The sequence below is a fragment of the Pristiophorus japonicus genome, unplaced genomic scaffold, assembly GCF_044704955.1.
Source record: "Pristiophorus japonicus isolate sPriJap1 unplaced genomic scaffold, sPriJap1.hap1 HAP1_SCAFFOLD_231, whole genome shotgun sequence".
Taxonomy (NCBI): domain Eukaryota; kingdom Metazoa; phylum Chordata; class Chondrichthyes; family Pristiophoridae; genus Pristiophorus; species Pristiophorus japonicus.
In genome coordinates, this window is record NW_027252026.1 from 641,487 (window position 1) to 661,984 (window position 20,498).

Consider the following 20,498-nt stretch of genomic DNA (forward strand, 5'->3'; position numbering starts at 1 on the left):
GCTGTGAGCATAAATATCAGTGAATGTTTCTGTACAACTTCACACTGGCACTGCTGTGAGCATAAATATCAGTGAATGTCTCTGTACAACTTCACACTGGGACTGCTGTGAGCATAAATATCAGTGAATGTTTCTGTACAACTTCACACTGGCACTGCTGTGAGCATAAATATCAGTGAATGTTTCTGTACAACTTCACACTGGCACTGCTGTGAGCATAAATATCAGTGAATGTTTCTGTACAACTTCACACTGGCACTGCTGTGAGCATAAATATCAGTGAATGTTTCTGTACAACAACTTCACACTGGGACTGCTGTGAGCATAAATATCAGTGAATGTCTCTGTACAACTTCACACTGGCACTGCTGTGAGCATAAATATCAGTGAATGTTTCTGTACAACTTCACACTGGCACTGCTGTGAGCATAAATATCAGTGAATGTTTCTGTACAACAACTTCACACTGGGACTGCTGTGAGCATAAATATCAGTGAATGTCTCTGTACAACTTCACACTGGGACTGCTGTGAGCATAAATATCAGTGAATGTTTCTGTACAACTTCACACTGGGACTGCTGTGAGCAGGAAAGAGCACAGAAGCTTCAAAGAACGTCTCTCTCTTAAAATGAAATTCTGCACAAGTCATGACCGTTTGGTTGATGTTCGATCGACTCCTGATTGAAGTGGGTTATGTTTGTCTCCTATACATAACAACAACAACTTGTATTTATATAGTGCCTTTAACGTAGTGACTGTCCCAAGGTGCTTCACAGGAGTATTATTTGAGATAAAGAATTTGACACTGAGCCACATAAGTAGAAATTGGTGCAGGTGACCAAAAGCTTGTTCAAAGAGTTAGGTTTTAAGGAGCGTCTTGAAGGAGGAAGGAGAGGTAGAGAGGCGGAGAGGTCTAGGCAGGGAGTTCCAGAGCTTGGGGCCCAGGCAACAGAAGGTCAGCGAGCACAGGGGTGATGAGTGAGCAGGACTTGGTGCGAGTTCGGACACGGGCTGCCGAGTTTTGGATTACCTCTAGTTTACGTAGGGTATAATATGGGAGGTCAGCCAAGAGTGCTTTGGAATAGTCAAATCTAGAGGTAACAAAGGCATGGATGAGGGTTTCAGCAGCGGATGAGCTGAGGCAAGGGCGGAGATGGGTGATGTTACGGAGGTGGAAATAGGCGGTTGTAGTTATGCTGTGGCTATGTGATCGAAAGCTCATTTCAGGGTCAAATATGACACCAAGATTGCGAACAGTCTGGTTCAACCTCAGGCAGAAGTTGGAGAGAGGGATGGAGTCAGTGGCTAGGGAACGGAGTTTGTGGCAGGGACCGAAAACAATGAACATAAGAACATAAGAAATAGGAGCAGGAGTAGGCCATACAACCCCTCGAGCCTGCTCCGCCATTTAATATGATCATGGCTGATCCGATCATGGACTCAGGTCCACTTCCCTGCCCGTTCCCCATCACCCCTTATGCCCTTATCAGTTAAGAAACTGTCTATCTCTGTCTTAAATATATTCAATGCCCCAGCTTCCACAGCTCTCTGAGGCAGCGAAGTCCACAGATTTACAACCCTCTGAGGGAAGAAATTCCTCCTCATCTCAGTTTTAAATGGGCGGTCCCTTATACTAAGATTATGCCTCCTAGTTCTCGTCTCCCGTATCAGTGGAAACATCCTCTCTGCATCCACCTTGTCATAGAAAAACATAGAAACATAGAAAATAGGTGCAAGAGTAGGCCATTCGGCCCTTCGAGCCTGCACCACCATTCAATGAGTTCATGGCTGAACATGCAACTTCAGTACCCCATTCCTGCTTTCTCGCCATACCCCTTGATCCCCCTAGTAGTAAGGACTACATCTAACTCCTTTTTGAATATATTTAGTGAATTGGCCTCAACAACTTTCTGTGGTAGAGAATTCCACAGGTTCACCACTCTCTGAGTGAAGAAACTTCTCCTCATCTCGGTCCTAAATGGCTTACCCCTTATCCTTAGACTGTGGCTTACCCCTTATTCTTAGACTATGCCTAAGAAAGGCAGAGAGAAATTTGTACATGATCTACATAGCACTCATCCTGGTATTGTCATGATGAAAGCCATTGCCAGGTCTCATGTATGATGACCTGGAATTGACTCTGATCTGGAATCATGTGTGCATCAGTGCAACACTTGTATGCAGCTAATTAAAGCATCAGCGAAATCGCCGCTGAGTCTGTGGTTGTGGCCATCTAAACCATGGTCCAGGATCCACATTGACTTTGCAGGTCTCTTCCTGGGAAAGATGTTTTTAGTTGTGGTGGATGCATATTCCAAGTGGATATGGTGTATAATCATGTCATCCAGTACATCCACAGCTACCATTGAAACATAGAAACATAGAAAATAGGTGCAGGAGTAGGCCATTCGGCCCTTCGAGCCTGCACCACCATTCAACGAGTTCATGGCCGAACATGCAACTCCAGCACCCCACTCCCGCTCCCCCGCCACACCCCCCAATCCTCCCAGTAGCGAGGACCACATCTAACTCCTTCCCGAACACATTTAGTAAATTGGCCTCAACAACTTTCCGTGGTAGAGAATTCCACAGGTCCACCACCCCCCGGGCGAAGAAGTTTCCCCCCCATCTCGGCCCCAAATGGCCCACCCCCATCCCTAGACCGTGACCCCCGGTCCCAGACCCCACTAACACCAGGAACATCCCTCCCGCATCCAACCTGTCCAAACCCGCCAGAACCCGAAACATTTCCATGAGATCCCCTCTCACTCCTCCGAACTCCAGCGAATACAAGCCCAGTCGATCCAGCTCCCCCCCCCTCACCCAGACACGTCAGTCCCACCATCCCGGGAATCAATCCGGTGAACCCTCGCTGTACCCTCTCAACAGCAAGAGTGTCCCCCCTCAAGTCAGGAGACCAAAACTGCACACAACACTCCAGGCACAGCCTCACCAGAGCCCTGCACAACCGCAGCAACACCTCCCCACCCCTGCACTCAAATCCCCCCGCCATGAAGGCCAACACGCCACCCGCCCTCCCAACCGCCTGCCGTACCTGCATGCCAACCCCCAGTGACCGATGTCCCACGACACCCAGGTCTCGTTGCACCTCCCCTTTTCCTAATCTGTCACCATTCAGATAATAGTTTGTCTCTCTGTTTTTACCACCAAAGTGGATAACCTCACATTTATCCACATTATACTTCATCTGCCATGCATTTGCCCACTTACCTAACCTATCCAAGTTCGCAGCAGCCCACCAAACTGTGCTCCAGCAAATTGTTGGGGATGTTGAGGTGCTGCCCTGGGGGAGTGGCACTGGGTCAGTGGAGCAGGAACCTGCTGTCCTTTCTCAGTATGACAGCTATCCTGATCCCACCACTGCCACTCCGCCATTGCACTTGTCGCTGGCCGTCATCCAGCCAGCCCAGACTGCTGCTGCCCAGCCTGAGGTGGTGGAGTCTACAGCCAAGCCTTCCAGGCCCAGAGCTGGTCGAGGGTGTCCTGCAAGGCCTTCTGTAGTATCTGGCCCTGACACGCAGCAGTCTTCCACCAGCCGTGCCTCAGCGGAGGAACGCTAGACTAGTTAAAGCAAAAAGGGGATAGAAGGAAATGCACAAGGGTGATTAGTAAATATATTATGTTGTTCTGATATAAATTTGGATTGGAATTTTTAATCTTTGCTGTTGTCTCTCATTTCAGTTTTGGGGCTTTGGAATGGAAGGGAAAATGGATGTGGTCATGGGGACGTCCAAAGGAACCGGGAAGTGGGATGGAACTCTGATGAGACGGTCGCGGATCTCAGAATCTTATACGTATCGAAACGATCACCTCTCATTCTTCTGAATGCCAATGAGTAGAGGCCCAACCTGTGATGCAGACAGTTTCCATCTGACAGTGCAGAATTAGGTATTAGCAGGCAATAGGCTGGGCCGCTGTGGTAGTTGAGTTAGTGCAGAGGTCTATGTTGGTAAGGGTGTATTGGGCCAGTGTATTTTGTAGATGGGGTCAGGACTAGAAAAGCATTGGTGCATCTTGGAGATGAATGATCCCGGTGACTGCGTGCATCATGTTGTGTCTTTGATCCCGCTTGTCACAATGATGTCAGGAACCAGAGCTCAGAGGATAGCCTTTGTCTCTCAGGAGCCATGATCCCAGTCTGCCTTCTCCTTGAAAGAGTTTAGGCACAGTGGATGGTCTTAAAATGGAGGGATCAGAACATTCACCGCATGATGAGCTGGTCACTGAACTGCACATTGAGGGGGTTAGAAACCCCTGGAGTTCAAGGAGACCGTGGTGTAATGTGTTGGGTCCAAAGTGGGCACGGATACCAACAACAATGCCTTGGACTTTGGCGAATCCTGTGATGTGGAATAATTCCAATGCAGTGCATCACAACTAATAAAACAAAACTGCACTTTAAAAAATACAATCACCAGCCGCAGCTCTCAAATCCCACGTCCATCATCAAAAACGCTGCTGTGGAAAAGCCAGAAGCCCTTTGCGTACCGACCTGCTGAAAGCACTGGCTCACTTTATGTGGGTGAGCAGAGCACAATGGACATTGCTCCTGGGAAAACTGGGGAATGCTGCTAGCCACCATTAGCATTCATTTCCACAGATTACAAGATGTAAAATGGGCTCCTGCACATTTTCCACACGTGCATTAGAGCGGTCTAACAGGATTCCCCGCACTATTTCCTGGCCCAGGTGCCTTTCCGTTATGACCCACTGACTGGGAAGTATGGCACCAGATATTCCCAGAGTTACCAGGGATGAGGGGGTCTGTGTTACAAGGATAGGCTCGAGCGACTGGGATGGAATTTTCTTCAAACAGGAAGATTGAGGGAGGATTTGATCGAGATGTTCAAAGTGATAAAAGGAGTAGATGAGTTACAGACAGATAGACGCTTTACATTGGCAGTTATATGGAAGACACAAGGCTGTGAGCACATGGACCCCCGGCTGAGCACACAGCCTGAAGCAGCGCTCCCACCCTGGAAAATTCCAGCCGTAAAATTTCAAAGGTGCAGAAGGAGGGAAGGGCAGAGAGAGAAAACACAACAACGAGAGCACGGGACAGAGATACAGAAGGACAATAAGAGAAAGGGAGGGAAAGGTTGAGATACAGTCACATGGAGAAAACAGGTGGGACAATGAGAGTGTGTGGCAGCGAGAGAGAGAGAGAGCGGGCGATACAGATGGACAGAGAGAGGCAGAAGGAGAAGGAGAGAAACACTGAAAGAGAGGGTGTAAAACACAAAACTCCTTTAATTCCCTGAGAAGTTGCAGTGTATTTTATAACTGGGTGATTTAATGCTGTTTATGTTTGTATTTATTGACCTGTACAGCAAGAGAAAACCCTCAGTCCCCAGCTAGTCTGCCCCCATTCTTGGGCTGCTTCCATCCCCTGCACCAATCAATATCAGACTGAAATGAGACAGGAAATGAAACTGTATTTACCCTTCTGCTTTTAATCTGCTTTGAAAACATGCCCATTTTTTCACGTAGAATACTGCGGCTATGAAGATGCAGAGTAAGGCGGCTAATACCAGGGCACAGACTGCAATGCTGATGATGATATTCAGAGACCACTTTTCAGATAACTCTGTAAAATATCAAAAGGTGACGTATAGTTCAATAGCAGTAAGGTGAATCGAGTAAAGACTCGGATTCCTGTCCTTCAGAAAACCAGGTTTAATATAAGCACAACCGAGACAGGCAGCTCCCCCTCGGTATAACATTAAAACCAGGTTTAATATAAGTACAACCGAGACAGGCAACTCCCCCTCGGTATAACATTAAAACCAGGTTTAATATAAGCACAACCGAGACAGGCAACTCCCCCTCGGTATAACATTAAAACCAGGTTTAATATAAGCACAACCGAGACAGACAGCTCCCCCTCGGTATAACATTAAAACCAGGTTTAATATAAGCACAACCGAGACAGGCAACTCTCCCTCGGTATAACATTAAAACCAGGTTTAATATAAGCACAACCGAGACAGACAGCTCCCCCTCGGTATAACATTAAAACCAGGTTTAATATAAGTACAACCGAGACAGGCAACTCCCCCTCGGTATAACATTAAAACCAGGTTTAATATAAGCACAACCGAGACAGACAGCTCCCCCTCGGTATAACATTAAAACCAGGTTTAATATAAGCACAACCGAGACAGACAGCTCTCTCTCGGTATAACATTAAAACCAGGTTTAATATAAGCACAACCGAGACAGGCAGCTCTCCCTCGGTATAACATTAAAACCAGGTTTAATATAAGCACAACCGTTAAGTTCCCTCAGTAACCTTTTCCTGCTTTCTCTCCATACCCCTTGATCTCTTTAGCCGTAAAGGCCATATCTAACTCCCTCTTGAATATATCCAATGAACTGGCATCAACAACTCTCTTTGGCAGGGAATTCCACAGGTTAACTACTCTCTGAGTGAAGAAGTTTCTCCTCATCTCAGTCCTAAATGGCCTACCCCTTATCCTAAGATTATGTCCCCTGGTTCTGGACTTCCCCAACCTCGAGAACATTCTTCCCACATCTAACCTGTCCAGTCCCGTCAGAATCTTATACGTCTCTATGAGATCCCCTCTCATCCTTCTAAACTCCAGTGAATTAAGGTCCAGTTGATCCAGTCTCTCCTCATATGTCAGTCCAGCCATCCCTGGAATCAGTCTGGTGAACCTTCGCTGCACTCCCTCAATAGCAAGAATGTCCTTCCTCAGATTAGGAGACCAAAACTGAACACAATATTCCAGGTGATGCCTCACCAAGGCCCTGTACAACTGCAGTAAGACCTCCCTGCTCCTATACTCAAATCCTCTAGCTATGCACTTGGACTGGGGTAAGGTACTTTGGCTGGGGGAGGGATATACTTGGACTGGGGTAAGGTACTTTGGCTGGGGGAGGGATATACCTGGACTGGGGTAAGGTACTTTGGCTGGGGGAGGGATATACTTGGTCTGGGGTAAGGTACTTTGACTGGGGGAGGGATATACTTGGTCTGGGGTAAGGTACTTTGACTGGGGGAGGGATATACTTGGACTGGGGTAAGGTACTTTGGCTGGGGGAGGGATGTACCTGGACTGGGGTAAGGCCCTTGCTGTCTTCTGGGGAGCTCTGTACTCTGTCGCTTCAGGAAGTCAAAGTGGATCGAATTACAATTTGCAAAGTCAGTGAGACCTTGGGATGGGCAGTTCCAGTTACACATTCCAGTGAAACTTCAGGGTGTGGCTTATCCTCCACAAGGACCAATCATTGACAAAGGGTGGAGCATGGCGGCCATTTTTGCAGTACAAATAAGTGTGCCCATTTCTTTTCCCATGTCTGTTTTCCCCTCTCCCTTCTCTTTTGTTCTGAGTGGCCCACACCCAAAATGTCAACTCCTCCGTTTTCTCCACAAAAAACAGACTGGCCGAGACATTCCGTGTGTTCTGTTGTTGTTCCAGAGTTTTGATCCATTCTTACATCGCCACTATTCAACTCTGGCATTTTGCACATCACTAACAACATTCCCACTCTCTGTTCCACAGCACGACAGTAACCACTGTGTCTGACGGTATATTTCCACTGGTCCACCCCACTGTGTGAAGGTTACACATGTTCCCAGTAAGGAGCTGTTACTGTGACCCTGCCAGTGTGAGCTAACATTGACTTACCGGTTACATTGAGCTGGGTCCCTGCTCCATAGATGTAGCTCCACACACTGCAGCTGTAGGCAGCAGTATCACTGAGGGACACATTCACGATGGTCAGAATGTAACTGTTACTGATGATGTTCCTGGAAGGCAGAAAACGGTCGTGGAAACCCCAGGACTTGGTAATGGTGCCATTCACAAACTGGCTCATCACCCACTCGCTGTTGTTCCCGGGTCGCTGGCAGTGCCAGTGGACATCAGCGTCACTCACACTGGCATTGTACATGGCACATTGTAACTGCACGGTTTCACCCTCTGGGACCTTGCTGACTGTTGGATGCTGAACAAGGACCGGATCAGCCAATGGATCTGTACGTGGGAAATATATGGAGTCTGACACAAAGAAATATATTTCTCCAGCGTTCAAAGTTTAACAATTTATAACATTTGGAGTTAGAAGGTTATGGGTTCATGTCCCACTCCAGAGACTTCAGCACATATCTAGACATTCCAGTGCAGTATGGAGTGCAGTAGGCTGACACTCCCAGTGCAGTGCTGAGGGGGCGCTGCACTGTCCGAGGTGCCAGCTTTTGAATGAGTTATTAAACCGAGGCCCCGTCTGCTCTCTCAAGTGGATGTAAAAGATCCCACGGCACTATTTTGAAGAAGAGCAGGGAAGTTATCCCCAGTGCCCTGGCCATTATCACATTGCTGTTTATGGGAGCTTGCTGTGTGCAAAGTAGCTGCTGTGTTTCCTACATTACAACAGTGTCTACATTTGAACAAGTACTTCATTGGCTGTAAAGCACTGTAGAAATTCAAATCTTTCTTTCTCGCAGTCACAATGTCGTGGGTTCAAGTCCCACTCCAGAGATCCCAGCACATATCTAGACACTCCAGTGCAGTATGGAGGGTGTGCTGCACTGTTGGAGGTGCTGTTATTGAAATGAGATGTCAAACCAAGATTGGCATCTCAGTTGGATGTAAAAGATCTCACGGCATTATTCGAAGATTAGCAGGGGAGTTCTCTAAGTGTCCAGGCCAACATTTATACCTAAAACACATGATCTGGCTATTTATTTAATCGCTGTTTGTGGGACCTTGTGTGTTTCCTAAATTACAACAGAGACTACACTTCACATGTACTTCATTGGCTTATGTAAAGTGCTTTGGGACATCCCGAGACTGAAAGGCGCTATAGAAGTGCAGGTTCTTTCTCTTAGTGTCTATCCCTGGTGCCTCCAAAAGGCCAATGGAAGGCTGGGACCAGGCATATCCGGGTCCAGGAATAATTTGCAGCCCTCCCATGCACTCCAGGCAGAGTTATAGCAGCAGAGTGGGCGAGAGCTGTGGATAAGAACATAAGAAGTTAGGGACATTGGAACAGGTTCTGGGGGAGGTGGGACCAGTACAAAACAGGCGGTCTGCACCTAGGCAGGACCGGAACCAATGTCCTGGGGGGGGTGTTTGCTCGTGCTGTTGGGGAGGAGTTAAACTAATATGGCGGGGGATGGGAACCAATGCAGGGAGACAGAGGGAAACAAAAAGGAGACAAAAGCAAAAGACAGAAAGGAGATGAGTAAAAGTGGAGGGCAGAGAAATCCAAGGCAAAAAACAAAAAGGGCCACTGAATATAAAGGGGCTGGAGGAAGGGTCAAAACTAAAAATCATGGTTTAAAAACTAGTCTTAAAACAGTCTACCTAAAAGCACGCAGCATTCGAAATAAAGTAAATGAGTTGACGGCACAAAGCATTACAAATGGGTATGATTTGGTGGCCAATACAGAAATGTGGTTGCAAGACCAAGACTGGGAATTAAACATCCAGGGGTATCTGACGATTCGGAAAGATAGACAAGAAGGGAAAGGAGGTGGGGTAGCTCTGTTAATAAAGGATGATATCAGGGCAGTTGTGAGAGACGATATTGGCTCTAATGAACAAAATGTTGAATCATTGTGGGTGGAGATTAGAGATAGTAAGGGGAAAAAGTCACTTATAGGCCCCCAAATAATAACTTCATGGTGGGGCGGGCAATAATCAAGGGAATAATGGAGGCATGTGAAAAAGGAATAGCAGTAATCATGGGGGATTTTAACCTACTGATCGATTGGTCAAATCAAATCGCACGGGGTAGCCTGGAGGAGGAATTCATAGAATGCATATGGGATTGTTTCTGAGAACAGTATGATACAGAACCTACAAGGGAGCAAGCTATCTTAGATCTGGTCCTGTGTAATGAGACAGGAATAATAAATGATCTCCTCATAAAAGATCCTCGCGGAACGAGTGATCACAGTATGATTGAATTTATAATACAGATTGAGGGTGAGGAAGTAGTGTCTCAAACGAGCGTACTATGCTTAAACAAAGGGGACTACAGTGGGATGAGGGCAGAGTTGGCTAAAGTAGACTGGAAACACAGACTAAATGGTGGCACAATTGAGGAACAGTGGAGGACTTTTAAGGAGCTCTTTCATAGTGCTCAACAAAAATATATTCCAGTGAAAAAGAAGGGCGGTAAGAGAAGGGATAACCAGCCGTGGATAACCAAGGAAATAAAGGAGAGTATCAAATTAAAAACCAATGCGTATAAGGTGGCCAAGGTTAGTGGGAAACTAGAAGATTGGGAAAATTTTAAACGACAGCAAAGAATGACTAAGAAAGCAATAAAGAAAGGAAAGATAGATTACGAAGGTAAACTTGCGCAAAACATAAAAACGGATAGTAAAAGCTTTTACAGATATATAAAATGGAAAAGAGTGACAAAAGTAAATGCTGGTCCCTTAGAAGATGAGAAGGGGGATTTAATAATGGGAAATGTGGAAATGGCTGAGACTTTAAATAATTATTTTGCTTCGGTCTTCACAGTGGAAGACACAAAAACCATGCCAAAAATTGCTGGTCACGGGAATGTGGGAAGGGAGGCCTTGAGACAATCACTATCACTAGGGGGGTAGTGCTGGACAGGCTAATGGGACTCAAGGTAGACAAGTCCCCTGGTCCTGATGAAATGCATCCCAGGGTATTAAAAGAGATGGCGGAAGTTATAGCAGATGCATTCGTTATAATCTACCAAAATTCTCTGGACTCTGGGGAGGTACCAGCGGATTGGAAAGCAGCTAATGTAACGCCTCTGTTTAAAAAAGAGGGCAGACAAAAGGCAGGTAACTATAGGCTGGTTAGTTTAACATCTGTAGTGGGAAAATGCTTGAAACTATCATTCAGGAAGAAATAGCGGGACATCTAGATAGGAATAGTGCAATCAAGCAGACGCAGCATGGATTCATGAAGGGGAAATCATGTTTAACTAATTTACTGGAATTCTTTGAGGATATAATGAGCATGGTGGATAGAGGTGTACCGATGGATGTGGTGTATTTAGATTTTCAAAAGGCATTCGATAAGGTGCAACACAAAAGGTTACTGTAGAAGATAAAAGTACGCGGAGTGATATGAAATGTATGAGCATGGATCGAGAATTGGCTGGCTAACAGAAAGCAGAGAGTCGAGATAAATGGGTCCTTTTCAGGTTGGAAATCGGTGTTAGTGGTGTGCCACAGGGATCGGTGCTGGGACCACAACTGTTTAAAATATACATAGATGACCTGGAAGAGAGGACAGAGTATAGTGCAACAAAATTTGCAGATGACACAAAGATTAGTGGGAAAGCGGTTGTGTCGAGAACACAGAGAGGCTGCAAAGAGATTTAGATAGGTTAAGCAAATGGGCTAAGCTTTGGCAGATGGAATACAATGTCGGAAAGTGTGAGGTCATCCACCTTGGGAACAAAAACAGTAAAAGGGAATATTATTTGAATGGGGAGAAATTACAACATGCTGTTAGGCAGAGGGACTTGGGGGTCCTTGTGCATGGATCCCAAAAAGTTAGTTTGCAGGTGCAGCAGGTAATCAGGAAGGCGAATGGAATGTTGGCCTTCATTGCGAGAGGGATGGAGTACAAAAGCAGGGAGGTCCTTTTGCAACTGTATAGGGTATTGGTGAGGCCGCACCTGGAGTACTGCGTGCAGTTTTGGTCACCTTACTAAAGGAAGGATTTACTAGCTTGAAGCGGGTACAGAGACGATTCACTAGGCTGATTCCGGAGATGAGGGGGTTACCTGATGATGATAGATTGAGTAGACTGGGTCTTTACTCGTTGGAGTTCAGAAGGATGAGGGGTGATCTTATTAGAAACATTTAAAATAATGAAAGGGATAGACAAGATAGAGGCAGAGAGGTTCGGGGAGACTAGAACTAGGGGGCACAGCCTCAAAATATGGGGGAGCAAATTTAAAACCGAGTTGAGAAGGAATTTCTTCTCCCAGAGGGTTGTGAATCTGTGGAATTCTCTGCCCAAGGAAGCAGTTGAGGCTAGCTCATTGAATGTATTCAAGTCACAGATGGATAGATTTTTAACCAATAAGGGAATTAAGGGTTATGGGGAGCGGGCGGCTAAGTGGAGCTGAGTCCACGGCCAGATCAGCCATGATCTTGTTGAATGGCGGAGCAGGCTCGAGGGGCTAGATGGCCTACTCCTGTTCCTAATTCTTATGTTCTTCTGTTCTTATGTAGGAGGAGGAGTAGGCCATTTGGCTCCTCGAGCCTGCTCCGCCATTCAATAAGATCATGGCTAATCCGATCATGGACTCAGCTCAACTTTTCTGCCCATCTCCGGAATCAACCTGGTGAACCTTCTCTGAACAGCCTCCAATGCAAGTCTATCCTTCCGTAAATACGGAGACTAAAACTGCACGCAGTACTCCAGGTGTGGCCTCACCATACCCTGTGTAGAAGTGTGACGATAGAATTAGATTAGTTCTCACTGGAGCAGGGATATTTCATTGAGAGAGGACATGAAGCAGGTTTTTAAAATGCTGAAAATAGACTGGGATATAGAGGGCATAATTTCAAAGTTTGCAGATGAGGAGGAAAGCAGCAGCCTCCAGGAGGACTGGTGAAATGAGCAGATACATGGCAGATGCAATTTAATGCAGAGAAGTGTGAAGTGATGCATTTTGGAAGGAAAAATGAGGAATGGTAATATGAACTAAATGGTGCAATTATAAAGTGGGTGCAGGAACAGGGAGCCCTGGGGGTTCACATACACAAATCTTCATAGTGGCAGGACAAGTTGATGAGGCTTTAAAAGAGCTAAAAAACCCTGGGTTTATAAATCGAGGTGTAGAATACAAAAGCAAGGAAGTGATGCTAAACCTCCATACATCACTGGTTAGGCCTCAGCTGGACTATTGTGTCCAATTCTGGGCACCACACTTTAGGAACGATGTCAAGGCCTTGGCGAGGGTGCAGAGGAGATTTACTAGAATGAGACCAGAGATGAGGGACTTCAGTTATGTGGAGAGACTGAAGAAGTTAGGATTGTTCTCCTTAGAGCAGTGAAGTTACAGGGGGATTTAATCAAGGTGTCAAAATTCTGAGGGGTTTTGCTGGAGTAAATGAGGATGAAATGTTCAGTGTGGGGAGGATCAGTAACCAGAGCACACAGATTGAAGATAATTAACAAAAGTACCAGGGGGGAGGGTGGGGGGGAAAGAGATGAGAATTCCTTTTTACGCAGCGAGTTGCTGTGATCTGGAATGTGCTGCCTGAAAGGGCGGTGGAAGATTCAATGGTAACTTTCAAAATGGAATTGGATAAATACTTGAAAAGGAATAAAATTGCAGGGCTGTGGGGAAAGAGCAGGGGCAGTGGGAATAATTGGATCGTTCTTTCAAAGAGCCAGCACGGGCACGATGGGCCGAATGGCCTCTTTCTGTGCTGTAAGATTATATAAAAGCTTGAATAATACAAGTGTAAACTTTATCAAAGTTTGATTCAAACAGAAGGAAGTCGGAGCATAAAACTGGTCAATGGGACTGTGGAGCGAGAACAGCTTGTATTGTGAGACAGCAAGTACCTAAAATATACAGCGCATGGTGTTTGTCTCAATGTTATACCAGTGATGGTCATCCCTGCCCTACTTCAATAACTGCACTTGGTGCGAGGGGGAACACATCCTCTGCCCAGAACATCGCAAATCCAGCCAAACAATTTTTATAGAATTAACCACAAATCATTATTTCAGGTGAATTTATAAAGAATGAACAAATCCTGTCGGGAGCGGAAAGGAGCAGCATAAAAATCAACTTAGGAATTAAATCGAGGGTAAGGGAGGGATATGTGGGTGGGGGAGGGGGAGGGGATGTGCGGGGACATGGGGATGTGGGTGGGGGAGGGGAGATGTGGGTGGGGGAGGAGACGTGGGGGAGGGGGGATGTGGGTGGGGGAGGGGACATGGGGGAGGGGGGGAAGTGGGTTGGGGAGGGGACGTGGGGGAGCAGGATGTGGGTGGGGGAGAGGGGGCGTTGGTGGGGGAGGGGACGTGAGGGAGGGGGAGGGGACGTGGGGGAGGGGGAAGGGACGTGGGGGAGGGGGAGGGGTGATGTGGTTGGGGGGGACGTGGGGGAGGGGTGATGTAGGTGGGGGACGACGTGGGGGAGGGGTGATGTGGGTGGGGGAGAGGACGTGGGGGAGGGGGAGGGGTGATGTGGGTGGGGGAGAGGACGTGGGGGAGGGGGAGGGGTGATTGGATGGGGGAGGGGACGTGGGGGAGGGGGAGGGGTGATTGGATGGGGGGGATGTGGGGGAGGGGGAGATCAGCACAGCCCGGGTTCAGCTTTCCCGATGTGAAACTTTGAATGGGCCGCGCCGCTCGTTAAAGGGACCACGCATCAAAAAGCAAATGCAGGGTAACACTGATGGGGATATGTGTGGGTGTGAATGGTAACTTGGGCAAGGAGTCAGGGCCTGTGGACTGGACCATCACGAGGAGAAAATAGGCGCAGATAAATGTGAGAAATTATTGCAAAACTATCTGCTGCTGAGTTGCACTGTGACGGATTACTGGCACTTTAATGTTGAGTAATGTTGAATTTTAAAAGAATCAAATCGCCTTAGAATTCCTAATCCCTGTCAGTATAAGTGAAATCACACTTTAGGCGAAACAATATATTTCCATCAAGTTTGGGAAGCTCCTGTGTTCTATTGAGAAGTGAAGTGTGTATAAGAGGGATCCCACAATGCCGTGCTCCCAGTGAGAAGCCACAGTCCCATGGAATGTGGGTCAGATATAGGGCCACAACATCACAGCCCCAATTCTCCAGTCCATGCTCCCAGTGTGTGTGTGCCTCTCGACTGGGAGTGTATTGTTGTAAAATTACCCTCTATGTAGTAACGCTATTATGAATAAAACCAAATGTAACTTATACTTACTGGTTACATTGAGCTGGGTTCCGCTCCCGCTGATATCGCCCCACACTTTACAGTAATAGGCGGCAGTGTCACTGGGCTGCACGTCTGTGACTGTCAGAATGAAGCTGTTATTGGAGGTGTCTCTGGAAGGCTGGAGACGGTCAGTGGAACCTGGGCTCCCTCGTGTGCTGCCACTTGCCTCATGTGTTAAAACCCACTCCGTATCTTGCCCCGGTAGTTGCCGGTACCAGTGGACATCGGTGTCACTCACTCTGGCGTTCCTCATGGTGCACTGTAACCGCGCCGTGTGACCCTCTGTGACACGTTCCAGGCTCGGAGACTGGGTCAGGACAGGGACAACTGCACCTTTAATGGGAAAATATCAATCACTTAAAAACCGGTCTGAAGGTTGATAAATGTCTGAAATGTTTCAATGAAAACTGCAGGCAGCTCACCTGAGCTTCAGTAAATTCTAAACAACTGATCATTATATGGCCTGATATGAAAAGCTCCAGGATTTCTTTGCTTCATGCATACAGCTGCCTCTGCCACTTCCTCCCCAACCTCCCCGAGTCTTCCTCCCTGATCCCCATCACTGCAGATTCTCCCCAATCTCCCTCCCATGCCTTCTCTTCACTTATTTCCCAAATGATGCTCACACCCTGGCCAAGTGATTTCTTCTCCATACACCTCCTGACTCCTCTTTATCCCTTACTGTCATGTGTCTGACATGTTACTGCTTACACTATTACAAGGTGTGCCACCAGAGGGCACCGCAGTGGGAGACTTGCAGGTTACCTGTACAGGTGTGCCTGACCTAGTATGAAAGGCAGATCACCAGGTGTGATCCTCACTCTGGATTTACCAATAAAGGACTAAGGTCACTACAGTTCAAGTACAACACATTGCCTCATGCAATCATTGTCAGCGTATCTAAAGATAACAATTGGCGACGAGATTAGGAACCTTCACGTGAAAATGGCTACCCTTGGTACATTGCAGCAGTTTGCCGATGGTGATGATTGGGATGCCTTTGTGGAGAGGCTCGATCATTTCTTCACAGCAAAGACCTGGCAGGAGAAACCCGGCCACACTGGCTGATAAGTGCAGAGCTATCCTGCTAACCAGTTGTGGGCCCATCATCTATGACCTCGTCAGGGACTTGCTGGCACCAGCGAAGACAACGACCAAGACGTACAAGGAGCTTGTAACGCTGATCCAAGAGCAACTGAAGCCCAAGGAGAGCATCCTCACAGCCAGACACCGGTTCAGCACCCACCGACGGCCAAGAAATTGCAAAATATGCTGCAGACCTCAGGAGGCTGGTGGCACCGTGTGATTTTGGCGACCACATCACTGAAGCGCTGCGAGACATTTTTGTCATTGGAATCAGCCATGAGAGCCTTCTTCATTAGCTACTGTCTGCGGATACCACAGTCACACTGCAGAAGGCCATCTCTGTGAGCCAGACATTCATGACCTCGACCTGCGTTTCTAGGCAGATGACCCATCCTCAGGACTCAAACCCTGCAAGTACTATGCACAGAGTGGCGTCTTTTAGAGGCTGGACTGTAGAACGTGAACCTTCTCAGGGAAGAGAGAACAGACCCCTGAGGCCCTTAGCTCAGAGTTCGCCGAGGGGGGCTAACCGAGTAGCTCCATGCTGGTGTTGCGGAGGGAATCACAGGGCTCACCAGTGCTGTTTTAAAGACTGTGTGTAAAGGCTGCAGCACAAAGGGCCATCTCAAGCGAATGTGTAAGAGAAATATGACTCACTGTGTCGATGAAGAGTCTGCAGATGGCCATGAATCCAGCGTAGATTATGAAACGATAGGCAGAGAGACAGCTCAGCCCCATGATGAGGTATATAGCACGTTTACCTACATCACCGAAGGTTCCCCATTGAGGATGGAAGTCGAGATAGATGGTGTTCCAGTCTTCATGGAAGTGGACACAGGGGTGAGCCAGTCAGTAATGAATCAAGAAACCTTTGAGAGGTTATGGGACAATCAGGCTGAATGAACCAAGTTGGTCCTGGTTCAGGCAAAGCTGCGCACCTGCACCGATGAACTTATCCCAGTTGTTGGTACTGCGAATGTAAAGGTACTCCATGATGGCACGGTGCACAAGTTACCTCTGTGGATTGTTGCAGGTGATGGACCAATGCTACTCGGAAGAAGGTGGATGGAGAAGATCCATTGCAAGTGGGAAGACTTCATCCCTCCAGCAATCGACATCCTCCGCGCTCGGAGGCACAGCAAGCCCTCACTTGAGGGTGGACCCGGCATCAGCAAGCAGACCAGCACAGCACCCGAGGCACAGACCGCTCAGCATGTGGAGATGATCCAGCTGAGACAACCCGAACACACCTTCCAGGCTCCAGTGGCAGGACTCCGGAGGAAGAAAATTGGATCCGAAGGCGACTTCCCAGCTTCGGTGGCAGATCCCGGGGAGAAGAGGATCACCGCAGTCGACATCGTGGATGGAGGGAAGATGGCGCCCAAACCACGAGGTGATGCACCGAAGAAAAAGATGGCGACGGCCAGACCACGAGGTGCTGCGCTGATGGAGCAACACGTGGCACCAGAGAAGAGGATTGGGGTAAAGATGGCAAAGCTCTCTTAAAGGAGGCCTGCAACCCACCACACTTAAAGGGACTGTTCCACATTTTCAAACAATGTAAAGTCAACGGTGAGCCAGATGTAAGATGTGAAATTGATGATCAGCGTTGTGTACATGCAATAAACAAAGAAAAGGTGCGTGATCACGATCGGAGCTACAAGTTATTTATAATGAGTAATGAAACGTTGTGCGATGTAGGATTTCAACTGCACTCAACCAATGCAGTGGGCAGACACCAATCGGGAGCACACAGGTCCAGTGAGCTACCCAATGTAGTAGCCTGCGTCCCTGGGGCCAGAGTTGTGCACCATGGCGTGTCACCTCAAATGTAATGCAAACTTGTTTTTCTGGACTTGAATGTATATGAATGCAATGAACCTCCGGCATAATCTATATGTGGGGGGGGGAGAATGAAATGGTCATGGACACACACACAAACAGTAACCACCAGCACTCTACTGCCAACGAAACACCAACCACTCACCCAAAATAGAAACGACCCGCCAAGGGTCAACCAGATAGAGCTAAGCCCAGAGCACAGTCAATGCAGAGGCGATTTGCACTAAAGGCTTGGGGGAGAGCGATGTCATGTACCCTACATGGTTACTGCTTGCACTATTACAAGGTGTGCCACCAGAGGGCACTGCAGTGGGAGACTTGTAGGTTACCTGTACAGGTGTGCCTGGCCCAGTATAAAAGGCAGGCCACCAGGTGTAATCCTCACGCTGGAGTTATCAATAAAGGACTAAGGTCACTACAGTTCAAGTACAACACACTGCCTCGTGGAGTCATTATCAGAGCATCGAAAAAGACATAACATTTACTGTGTAGCTCACACTACTAGTGACTTTCCTCAAACATTCAAAACCAGTCATCAATCCCCTCCTCAAACAAGCCACCCACCCGCCTGTCCTCTCTGCCTGCTGACCCATCTTCACCTAAACTCCAAGCCCAACCCTCTCAATGCTGCCTGTTCCAATCTGTCCAGTCCAATTCCAGCTCACAGCATTGAAGTGGCCCTGCCCAAGGTCACACCTGATACCCTACAACACTGACATCCTTATCCATGCTCCTGTCACCTCTGGTCTTGATGGCTCCAATGCTCTCATTGCTGGCCTCACATCCTCAGTGAACTCGACTGATTTGTCCAAAATACAGTCGCTCATATCCTGTCCCACAGGAAATCCTCCTCACTGTCATCGTACAGAGGCTCCCTGTCCCTCAATGCACTAAATATAAACTCTTGTCCTCAGCTTCAAATCTCTGACTGGCCTTGTCCCACCTCCAACCTTCTGTAACCTCCTCCAGGCCGATAACCCCGGCACTCTTTGCTTCTTTAACTGTGCATTCACTCCCCCTTCCCCTCCCCCCATTGGTGGAAAAGCCTTTCATTGCCTCAGCCCGACTCCCTCGAGCTCCCTCGCTAAACCCCTCTGTAATGCATTTACTTCTTGGGTTCTTTGCTTTAAGAATTCATAGCAACACATTGCTATCAAGAACTAGTTGGTTTATTAACAAAGGTTTAACAATCCCACTACACATTACCAGTTCATCCACGAGGCTCACAACTGCATACCTCATCGTGGATGACCTGGGCCCAACTGATTGGGGTTTTATTGAGTCTTGTCAACATCACATGACTGGCTAAGCCACTCACAATGCAACAGTTCTACACTATTTTAAGTAGAAACTTTAAATCAAGTTCCTGGAACAGCTCCACAATTATTTTTGTGAACCTATAAATCAAGTGACCCTTGTTAACGGGGGATACTAAAAGCGGCAAATTAAACAAATTAACTTTTAAACTTTAATGATCAAATTAAAATTTGGTTGCTCGGGGTGATGATACACTCCAGTTCCTCTGGTGTCCACCTCTTGTGGAAGGCCGTGAGCGTACCGGTGGACACTGCGTGCTCCATCTCCAGGGACACCCTGGCTCGGATGTAACCGCGGAAGAGAGGCAGGCAGTCAGGCTGAACGACCCCGTCGACCGCCCGCTGCCTGGACATGCTGATGGACTCCTTGGCCATGCCCAGGAGCAGTCCTATGAGGAGGCCCTCCGACCTGCCCGCTCCCCTCTGCACAAGGTGCCCAAAGATCAGGAGTGTAGGACTGAAGTGCAACCAGAATTTGAGGAGCAGCCCCTTCAAATATTGGAACAGGGCCTGCAACCTCACACACTCAATATAAATATGGAACACGGACTCTTCCAGACCGCAGAAATTACAGGCGGCCTGGGAGTCCGTGAACTGACTTAAAAATCGATTGCACGGGACTGCTCCGTGCAACACCCTCCTGGCCAAATCCCCAATAAATAAAGGGAGGACTCCTGCATAGAGTGCACTCCATTGGGGACCCCCGCCTCATCCGGACGGGAAGATGGTGCACCATTGCATGTCCAGACGGCAGACGAGGATGGCAAGGTAGAGAGTGTGCAGGAGCAGCCCGTACAGGAAACCCCTCCGCGCAGAACTGAAAGGCACGGAGGGGATTTCCCAGAAGAGGCTCAAATTGTGAGGCGCCGGCTCCTGAAGGAGGTTTCGGGACTTGGTGCCGATGAGGAATTCCGTCCGGACGGGGGTCAGTTTGGACGGGATCGCCCCTCGTGCTTGAGCATCCTCGACACACCTAACGGAGTCAGGGCCCAGTGCCGTTTTTAGCGACTCGATGGCATTGGCCACATGCCAGACCAGGATAGGTGCCGTGCCAGCTCTTCAGGCACCATCCAGCACGCTCCTCGCCATCGAGCAGGTCCCTGACCCTGGTCACCTCGCCAGACACAGCCCTCTCGTCCGCCTGCCACCGAAAACCGCGGTGGTGGAGGTACAGATTCCTGAGCAGCGGCTCCCAAAGGACAGCCGCCACTCCAGACGGGGGAGAGCTGCGCTTGGTGGCGACTCTGTTCCAGACCCTGATGAGTTCCTGGTAAAAGGTGGGCAGCCCCCACATGGTGGTCCTGACACCCCCCAGGCT

General features: G+C 48.1%; 1 protein-coding gene across 1 annotated transcript in view; it reads right to left on the reverse strand.

The window, feature by feature from the left end:
• The window catches only part of LOC139245688 (uncharacterized), a 193,784-nt gene that overhangs the window by 34,289 nt on the left and 138,997 nt on the right, over window positions 1-20,498 (reverse strand). Inside the window, exons 4-6 of the mRNA XM_070871249.1 lie at window positions 14,925-15,269; window positions 7,675-8,022; window positions 5,465-5,609 (exon numbers count right to left, since the gene is read on the reverse strand). Of these exons, the coding sequence (XP_070727350.1) occupies window positions 5,465-5,609; window positions 7,675-8,022; window positions 14,925-15,269 (838 nt within the window). The remainder of the gene's footprint in view (window positions 1-5,464; window positions 5,610-7,674; window positions 8,023-14,924; window positions 15,270-20,498) is intronic.